The sequence below is a fragment of the Rutidosis leptorrhynchoides genome, chromosome 10, assembly GCF_046630445.1.
Source record: "Rutidosis leptorrhynchoides isolate AG116_Rl617_1_P2 chromosome 10, CSIRO_AGI_Rlap_v1, whole genome shotgun sequence".
Classification (NCBI taxonomy): domain Eukaryota; kingdom Viridiplantae; phylum Streptophyta; class Magnoliopsida; order Asterales; family Asteraceae; genus Rutidosis; species Rutidosis leptorrhynchoides.
In genome coordinates, this window is record NC_092342.1 from 282,747,017 (window position 1) to 282,757,339 (window position 10,323).

Below are 10,323 nucleotides of genomic sequence, written 5' to 3' on the forward strand. Positions count from 1 at the left end.
ACATTGTAAGTTTATTTACTTTGTTTGATGATAATGTCAAAGATTAAAAGTTTGGGTAATTTCAATTACCCGACAGTCTCGTGAAACCTCCGTTGCAGTTTTCAAAACCGTGTCGTTTTCTCGGTATTTCAAAATATGAAATAACTTTTCCGGCTAATATAATTATATATTAAATAAGTTAGTTCATCATGAACTCAAGTATGCATTTAATTCAGTTAAATACACGAATCGAAAGTAAACACCATTAAATACTTTAACGGATAGTTAACAAAGTTTAATGGAAATAGCTAGGGTATTACACTTCCGCAATGCAATAATCTGATGTGCGCGGTTGTTGCTTATTCACGCAGCTTTGATTGCACTTGCTTTTGTTTTGCCTTTTGCACTTAAAATATGCATATACATGCCTATGTATATGATCAGTAATGCACACATATGTAAACGATTTTTCACGCAACCATGAAAACTGACCCTGTAATCACCCTTAAAACACATAATCGGAAGAAAAAAATACACCAAATGCCAAGTAACATTAAAAAAAAAAAAAAAACCTAAAAAATCAAACTTAATCTGGATTTAGTTCACTTGATAAAAATACCAGAGAGGACGAAAAAACATTAGCTTCATGAGGCTGCTCCTAATGGTCAAGTCTTGACCTCCGCCCAAAGTTCAGCCCAGCTGGACCTTGATGGCAGCAACTCGCCCACGATTCCGCCCAGAGTGCCGCCCTGCAAATCGTCTTCCACTTCGTGCTTTTCTGAAATTTTTCAAGACGGAAGGGGTTTATATTTATGTGGTACTTTTTGCTTATAAACTTGTACATTTAATTAATTAATGGAAGAGAGGAGTATCATGGTTGGGAGTGTTTAGTCTTGGGTTTAGTCCTGAAAATGAAGTGCTGATGTGGCGCTGATGTGGCACCCAGGACTAAACATGGAGAAGTTCCTCCATTGGGAGTACTCTGAGATGAAAAAACTAGGCTGCAGCACTTGCTGCTTCAATTCTGCAAATGATCCATAAAATATAGCATTAATCCATCATGAGTCAACTCGGGTTCGGTCAAGAAGAAGTCAAAAGTAGACTAGGAAAAACAGAAACAAGAATGGGAGGGTCAACATCCTTGGAAACCATGCCATCACGAAAAAGATTTAACTGCAGGAAGACAAAATATTAAACTAGATGCTGAAAATATAGCACAAGGTTTAACTATACGATTTTCATCCGGATCCTTTTAAAGAAATTTCCTTTAGAACAAGTTCATGTATAGTGTATTCATGGCAACTGGTGTGTTTAGATGATTATATAAGGGTTACTTTATGAGTTACACAGTTAGTAGGATGTTTATTGTTCTTTTAATCTTTGTTCTATCTAATATTCAAAAGGAAAATTATACATGTAAATAAATTTTTAAATCACTTCAATATTAAATTTTTTTATTACTTGTTTTATTAATAGATGTAACGTATTTAAACAACATTAATCAGGTTATCAAGTAAAATAGTACAACATGACAGATTCTATTGTGCTAGTGAAGATTAACGATACATATGTACTAGTTAAATAAAACTCGGCAAAGCAACACAAGTAGCGCCCATGGCCTAATGGATAAGGCGTCTGACTTCTAATCAGGCGATTGTGGGTTCGAGTCCCACTGGGCGTGTACTTTTTGTTTACCGAGTAATACATTATTTAACCCCAGATAACTGATTAACAAAATTTAATGCGTATCCGGGGAATCGAACCCCGGTCAGTACCGTGGGAGGGTACTATGATACCACTACACTAGATACGCTTGATGTTTAGAGCACTGTTAATATTTATATCTTACTAGCACAAATCCTTTGTGTTAATTTCCTAGCATTTCTATTACTATTAGCTTAGTTCAGGAAATACCTTACATTATAAACAGACTCGAACCATTGCATTCTTTGCTAAAATTTCTTGTTTGACTAATTGAGGAGTATTACAGGTTTAGACCACTTAGTGATAAATAAGTGATATAGGTGAATGGCGAAAAGAAAAAAAAAATAAGAATTCTTCGATATCTATATTTGTAATAGGTCATTTAAATTAAATTAAATTTAATACTCATTTTAAAAGCATTATAGAAAGAAAAATAGAAATATGTTAATGATGAATAAGAATGACAAATAACGGGGATATTCGGTATCCGCGAGAAAACCAGTTAACTCGAGAGTTAGTAAGTAAATGAGGATCTCCGCCTACCTATGTGGAAACCCGATAACCCGGCAGTTAGTGAGTAAATAGGGACCCGATGGGTATGGCTCCGGTTTTGAGACTATGTTTCTTAAGTAAGTTCAAGTCCAGGATAACCTAGATCTAGCCCAAACACGACCCGATATGATCCCTAGAGATGAAAGATCATTCTTAAAGACATTTTTTTATTTTTAAAGTTCATTTGCGTACACTTTGAAAACTTCGGACATGTTTAGGGCGCCGGAAACAGTATGGCATGTTACCAACTTAGACAAATGATTTGATTCATTTGATTTGCTAGACAAAATAATAAACCAAGTATAACTAGTTAACCACCTTCAAAAAAAACTTATTACAAGCAATTTCAGTTAATCCCGGATAATAATATAAGGAATTTTCTAATGACACTCTCAAAAGCTGTTAATAAGAATAAAATTATGTAGAAAATAATTATACATTTTGCTAGTTGAGGGTAGTTATTTACAAGAAGTGGGTGGTTATTTCAAATGTACAAGTAAAACATCCATGTTCGAGTTTCTTATTGACAGTCCTTAGGGCTGTTATTATTCATTTATTATACATACATGCTAATATAGTTTGATTCTCCTAAATTCCTAGACATGTTCATTGATCAACATAAGCTCTTCCAACTTTTTAGAAGATATATCGAGGCTTCTTATCAAGAAAAAACTGAAAAGTGAAGATCCTAGCAGATGATCAAAACACTGTTATTGTTGCTTCACTGTTACCCTGATATATCAGCTTCTCCCTCTATCTGAGAAAGCATGTTCCAGTAGCATTTGAATACATAAAAGACTACATACAAAGTACACAGTACTTTCACTTAACAAAAAAGGCAGATAATAACATATTTGTATTCACATTTCTTCACTCACATTCTCAAAGATAACTTACTTACTGTTAGCATACTTATGTGCTTTCAGAATCATATGAATCATGACAGCATATGTATTTTAATATGCAATTAACTGATTCATAGACTCTACATTTTTAGTTATCTCTTCACATTTATAAAGTAACATTTGCTGCTTAGCAGTTGCTAAATCATTAACCATATTGTCCATCTTTTTGTAACTGTTTTTCAGCAGAAGATTCAGAAAAATAATAAATGAATGAAAACATCCATACCTCTGCAACCAAAGCTTCTGCATTCTATGAAAACATCCATGACTGTTATCTTTAGTTATTATCTTGGTTTCAAGGACCATCTTTATCTGTTGTCCTTGATGGTTAAAACTGGCTAGTCATCGAGACTGAGCATAAATCCTAGAGCGCAGCGCGAGCACAATGGTAAACCTTAACTTGAAATTAAATATAGAGACGGGCTATTGTGGCCAACCGTACAAGTTGGATTATACTCGTAACATAAAATAAGCATCTAAATTCTTAAATGTGATAGCTAAGATTAAACATTTGAAACAATCAGTCTTAAAAAATTAGCCATTTTTTCAAACAGAATCAACATCAACAGTCTACTTTATAGATGATGACTAAAACCATACATGTTCTAAAGCATAATACACATACACATTACAATATATTACAAATCACAAACAGCTACATAAAAGATACATATTAACACTCTTAATTTCTACCATTCATTCTTTCTATAACAGTAATAAGCCCTTGAGTCCCAAGCTTACCATCACCATTCGCAACCATACTCGAAAACAGTTGCTTTGACAACGCAGCCCCAGGCAAAACCGCCACCTCATCACCACCCTGTTCCACCACATCCAACCCCATTCCCAAATCTTTAACCATGTACTCTGCAAACCCACCCGGCCCAAAATCCCTCCCAATCATCCTCTCCCCAAACAACTCCATCACCAACGACCCAGCAGCACCACCTTTAACCGCTTCCAACCACTGCAACTTATCCAACCCTGCTGACTCAGCAAACACTAACCCTTCACTTAATCCCAACAAACTCCCACCAACTGTTATCTGATTCGCAATCTTACAACTCTGTCCGCTTCCAGCAGCTCCCATATAACTCGGTTTACCCAATAAACTAAACAACGGATACAACCACCTCACAACGCTTTCATCGCCACCTGCGAATATAGCTAACTTCCCATCTCTAGCACCAATGTCGCCACCCGAAACAGGAGCATCAACTGCCCAGCAATTCTTTGCCCTGGCAGCGTTGAATATCTGTTTGGCGAGATCTGGGTGGCTGCTAGTGTGATCAATGATGACGGTTCCAGGGTTTATGGATGATAGAATTGAGTCAGGGTTCTCTAAGACAATTTGTCGAACATCTGGTGGGTGTCCTAGCATTGTGAAAATGATGTCGCTTGTTTTGGCGACTTGTGATGGAGAGTTGACGAGTTGGGCGCCTAGTGATTGGAGTGATTGGGTTTTTGATGGGGTTCGTGCGTAGATGGTGAGAGTGTAGCCGGCGGAGAGTATACGGGAAGCCATTGCGGCGCCCATGACGCCCGTGCCTATCCATCCGATTCGGGTTTTTGATGGGGTTATGGGCGTTGGGTACGGATTGTTGTTGCTCATTGTTGGTCAACGAAATAGTGATATGCCGGAGATGATGGGGATGAGGAGTTGGTGAATTTAGGGGGTGTTTGGCTGTTTGGGATCGTGTTCAACGATTATTGATAAATAACGGATCTTGCTAATTACAGTATGAAGTTAGGGTCCTAGTGAATCTAGTGTGTGTTGTGTTGGTAAAGTGGTAGTGGCTTTGTTAGTAGAGATTGGGAGTTCGACATCCATAGATTACAATATTGTACATACTAGCTTAAGATCCGCGGATTTGCGGGTTTCGTCCAATAAAAAATTTGAAATATATTATAAGTTACGTGTTACGTCAAGTAAATATTTGGCACAAATGTTGTATAATAAATAATTACAATTATGAAGTGTGATATTGCAACTCCAATTAAAAATAATAGTGTCTTTGTAACTATGATGATGTAGTGTATGAGTTAGCTCAAACAAAAGTTGCATAACATGGTTAGTATAGTGTTAGCAGTCGCGAATAGCCTTGGTAGTCGGTCCACTTTTAAGCCTTCCTCCACCAAATGCCCTTGAAGCCTTCCTCTACTTTCTTCATCCTTTTTACCTATAAAAGCATATTACATGATAATCAGTTTTCTACTTCCGTTTTATACGTATATGATGGTCAACTTCCTAAATTCCAAGATGAAAAAAATGGTTTTAGTTTGAGTCGCCATTGTCAAATAATATCCATCAGAGCTTAGCGCACATCAGATAGCTATGACAAGAAACAGTACTCCATAATCAAACTTATTATTGGTATTAATACAATAAATTTATATTTAAGTTGTTCAATACTCATATGAGATATAGATATAATTATAGGCGAGTCTAGTTTAGATGTAGTAAACATATCAGCATACACTTCTTATCCTAACTGAATGTCCATGAACAAATGCAAATAAAGCTCTTGTAATGTATTAAGAATACAAACTTCAATTTTGTTGAAATAAAATATAACCAGATCAGACCATCCAGTACTCAAATGGGTAATGGTTCAAAATGGGACATTTTAATATGATCAAATTTGACTTCGTAGACATCATGAGTCTTTAATCAGTTTAACCCATTTCCCTTATAACTATGCTCTTATTAAACCGTTTGACATAAATCATTGGACACTATTATGTTTGTGACTGAAGTAAACCAATGATATCACGAAGTCAATGTCAGCGTAGAAGGGAGGAGGGGGAAATAGTTTCAACAAATAGCATTGTATCCAGGTGGACTAATGATATTTAAAACATGGTAGCAACCCTATGTATGATACTTGTGAAAACTCGCTCACAAGCTGTTAAAGAATAATGATATTTAAATGGCTGGAATCTTACCCGAAAACAGTGAATTCTTTTTTGTGATATTAAACCAGAACGATTTAATTTTTAAGATAAATCAAAACCCGTTCGATCTTGATACGAATAGGTGATAAAAATAAACATTCCTGAATAGCTCCACACCAAGGAGCTTATATCCAATGACCCTACAACATTAACTGAAGGGTGAAAAATATTCCTGAATAACACTTAAATTAGTAAAAACAAATTACCAAGCATAATTTAATCAAAACACCTAGCTTACCAATTTGCAATCAATTGTATTGATTCGAGTCTTTCTGAAATTTGGGAATTCGCAGACAAAATACAATAAATAAATGAACTGAATAAAACAAAAGATATAGAAATTAAACTGAAGATTCAGTAATGGTCACACCTGAAAATGTGGCCTTCTTCTTTATGCTTTAAAATTGGTGGTCTAAGAGGACAAACCAATATAGACACCAATCAAAAATGACTTCCATGTGTCACATGTACCTTAACACCATCACACATATGAACTATATTCAGTTTAGATAATTAGTTTTTTATATTCACTAAAGTTTCTCATGTAACTAACTAATTGGGTTGCAATTAAAGTATTTAAATAACTCTAATTTAAACATATCACGAAAATGCATGAATAATAGAATGACACAACTGCTCTGATTTGGCCAAATATTTTCTTATCCCAGATATCATTCATTAGCTGATCCAACCTCATCTTGAACATCCTAGACAGATATGTAAGGTTTATCTTCCAGTTTAAAATTGGTATATTTCAAAGTTCTCGTGATATCTTGCAAGTTTGGATTGCATGTAAAAGTCAGGAAAAGGTTTGGATAACCAAATGATCCAAATAAAAAATAATGCAATAGCATCCCGATAGTTTTCCACCATATATCCAACACTTCCCGTGAAAGTGTCTGTGTTTCATGAACCTGCAACATTTGTTATGTCTGTTAGTGAATTACATGTCAGTATGTTTTGATCGTATATCCAACACTTCCCGTGAAAAATGGTCAACAACGGTTAACAACGGTCGAGACGGCAAAAAACCGCCGAGATGGTCGATATTAATCTTTGACCAACGTTGACATTTTAGATAAATTTCAAATATAAACATTTCAAACATAAATATTTTGAATTAAAGGCAAATATCTACGTTTACTTTGAAATAATTATGTTTGAAATGTCTACAAAAAGTCAATGTTGGTCAACATCCGTCTAGACCCCATCTCAACCACGTTTTTTTCGTGCGACGTTTTAAGGTCTCTACCGTCTCGACCCCGTCTCGCATCTTTTTCAAACTTGGATGCAGGAGATGACATATTGGTGGGCAGTTAGGGTTTCGATTATACGATATAAGGCGTACTGTTATTGTAACGACCCTGGTTTTTCCAACTTTTATTAATAATGTTTATTATTAATGCTTGCGTTTTAATGAATGTATTTTTATACATTACTTGTTACCGTACATGACTTTGCATGTCCGGACTCGTCTTTGTGACACACGAACTTTTCACGAATAATATTTAGAATATTATTTACATTCATGATTAATTTTTATTAATCATTTTTGATTAACTAAGGTTACTAGTTAATTACTTGGGCTTTTATTTAGATTATTGATGTTATGCGAGGTGTATATAAAATAGCTTTATTTTTACTAGGAAAAACTATTAAATACGATACAATTTTACACAAGATATTTATTTATTTAGAGAATGGATATACTTAAACCTTGCTACAACACTTATAGGCAGTGTACCTAATCGTACAGTAGTGTAGTTTTTAGTAAGTCCGGTTCGTTCCACAGGGAATCTTTAAACAAAGCTTAATGCTATATAAAAAAAATACAATTATATATATAAGTAATATTATTATTATAAAGGGGGGTTTTACCGTTTAATGACCGGTTTGTCGATTTTTAAAACTTTAGTCGCAGTTAAAACCTAATGTAAAATATTAAAAATAAATACAACTTAATTTAAAGCGTAAAGTAAATAACGATAATGAAATTGCGATAAATAAAAGTGCGATAAAATAAAATTGCGATAATTAAAAAGTACGATAATTAAAAGTGCAATTAAATACAATGACAATAAATAAAAGCGCGATAATTAGAAGTGCAATTAAATATAAAATAAAGGAAATTAAATATGAAATAAAAGAATTATGCTTATTTAAATTTCCGTAATCATGATGTTTGACGTGTTGATTTTAGTTTTATGCCCATGGGTTAATTGTCCTTTGTCCTGAATTATTTAATATGTCCGTCTGGTTTTTGTACATAACAGTCCATCAGTCATAAATATAAAGTGCGAGTATCCTCGTCAAATTATCCTTATACCTGAAGTTAAATATTCCAACTAATTGGGGACTTAAACTGTAACAAGGTTTTAATACTTTGTTTAATAATTACACCAGGATATCGACTTAGTGTAATCCAATATTTTAATACTTTGTTAACAATTACGCCAAGTGTCCTTGTACATAATTTTACCCCTGTTTTAATAATTCCATAGACTATTAATCCATTCCCGTGTCCGGTTAAATGAACAATTATTCGTACATATAAATACCCCGCCCATCGTGTCCGATCGAGTGTATATGGTTATTTATAGGGACGTCCAATTGTAAATCTTTATATTAAAATTAACAAACTATCATTTAGTTAAACAAATATAAAGCCCATTAATAGCTCATAGTTTAATTTCCACAAGTGTCGTTCTTTTGTCCAAACCCCAATTATGGTACAAAGCCCAATTACCCAATTTTAGTAATTAGCCCAACATCATGATTACTTCGTTTTAAATAAGCATAATAATAACTTAGCTACGAGACATTAATGAAAATAATATAAACATAACTTACAATGATTAAAAATAGCGTAGCGTTACACGGACAGAATTTCAGCTTACACCCTTACAACATTCGCTAACATACCCTTATTATTAGGATTTAAAATTAAAATTAAAATTAAAATATATATATATATATATATATATATATATATATATATATATATATATATATATATATATATTACGTATATAGATAGAGAGATTGATATATGGATGGATATATGGTGCACCAAACACTCGTTTTTATAGGGCATGTGAACTGAAAAAGTTGGCCATGCGATCGCATGGCTTTTGTGCCTCCAGGCCATGCGATCGCATGGCTTTTGTGCCTCCAGGCCATGCGATCGCATGGTGGTAGGTGACAGCTCAAAATCCTTGTTTTCTTGTTTGTCGATGTTTTAATTAAATAAATATAATATATAAATAATTATAAGAATTATTTAAATATTATATTATATTTATGTGCATAGTTGATGTAACACCCGAATATTTCATATGCGAGAATATATATATATATGTACATATGTATGTATATACAGTGGAGATATTTAGATATACATGTGTATATGGTTCGGGTTGCGTATGAATTCATGTATATATATAGTTGGAACGAGAGATACGCGGTGTACGATAGTGTACGTTGCATGTACGCGTGGGAATATGCGTATATAAGGTGGTGGTTACGCATGCATGCAAGATTATTGGTAAGGGTTCGTTCTAGGGTCTTCTAGAAGGGTTTGCTTGCATAAATAAGTCGGGATTGGAGCGTACGAGTGGAATTATGAGACGGGGACTTGGTTAGACGAAAATGGAAGAAAATGTGTTGTGGGTCGCGCCGCGAAGGCTGTGGTCGCGCCGCGATGATTAAGAGCAAAACTGGATCAGAACACTAGTAATTTGAAGCACCAGCTGCAGCACGTTGTCGCGCCGCGACAAGTAGGGTCACGCCGCGACCAGCCTGGTTCCAGACCTGATTTTCAGCTTTAAATGGGGTGTGTTCAGGGGTAAAACCGTCATTTCACATATGGATCAGTTTGTGGGATAAATCTCAGCCACCCATCTCATTCATTTCATTTCCTTTTTCATTTTTCTTCCATTTATTCTCTCAAAACATAAATCCTCTTTGGATTCAGGTGAAGATTTGGGGTTCAAGACTTGTGATTCGATCTTTGGCGTAGTTGGAAAGTGTGTTCTCCTCGTTCTGGGCTACGTGGTGATACTAGTGGTAAGCTCTAACTCCGAAATTCGTTTTTGTGTTCATCATTCAAATTTAGGGCTTTTGATTGTATGATTCTTAGAAGGAACCCATTTAGTTGTTAATTGGAGATTAACACCAATATTCGGGTTTATGGTTGTTATTGGCGGTTTTGTGTTTAGTGTGCAAGTTT

General features: G+C 34.7%; 1 protein-coding gene and 2 non-coding genes across 3 annotated transcripts; 1 reads left to right on the plus strand and 2 right to left on the minus strand.

Moving 5' to 3' along the window:
- Positions 1-1,587: 1,587 nt before the first annotated feature.
- TRNAR-UCU (transfer RNA arginine (anticodon UCU)) lies at positions 1,588-1,660 on the plus strand. The gene has a single exon. It is a non-coding gene; the product is annotated as a tRNA-Arg (tRNA).
- A 61-nt stretch (positions 1,661-1,721) lies between these two features.
- On the minus strand, positions 1,722-1,792 carry TRNAG-CCC (transfer RNA glycine (anticodon CCC)). The gene has a single exon. It is a non-coding gene; the product is annotated as a tRNA-Gly (tRNA).
- A 1,920-nt stretch (positions 1,793-3,712) lies between these two features.
- Positions 3,713-4,898, minus strand: LOC139873096 (probable 3-hydroxyisobutyrate dehydrogenase-like 2, mitochondrial). The gene has a single exon (XM_071861032.1). The coding sequence runs from the start codon at positions 4,750-4,752 to the stop codon at positions 3,823-3,825; it is 930 nt and encodes a 309-aa protein (XP_071717133.1). The 5' UTR covers positions 4,753-4,898; the 3' UTR covers positions 3,713-3,822.
- Between the last annotated feature and the right edge of the window lie 5,425 nt (positions 4,899-10,323).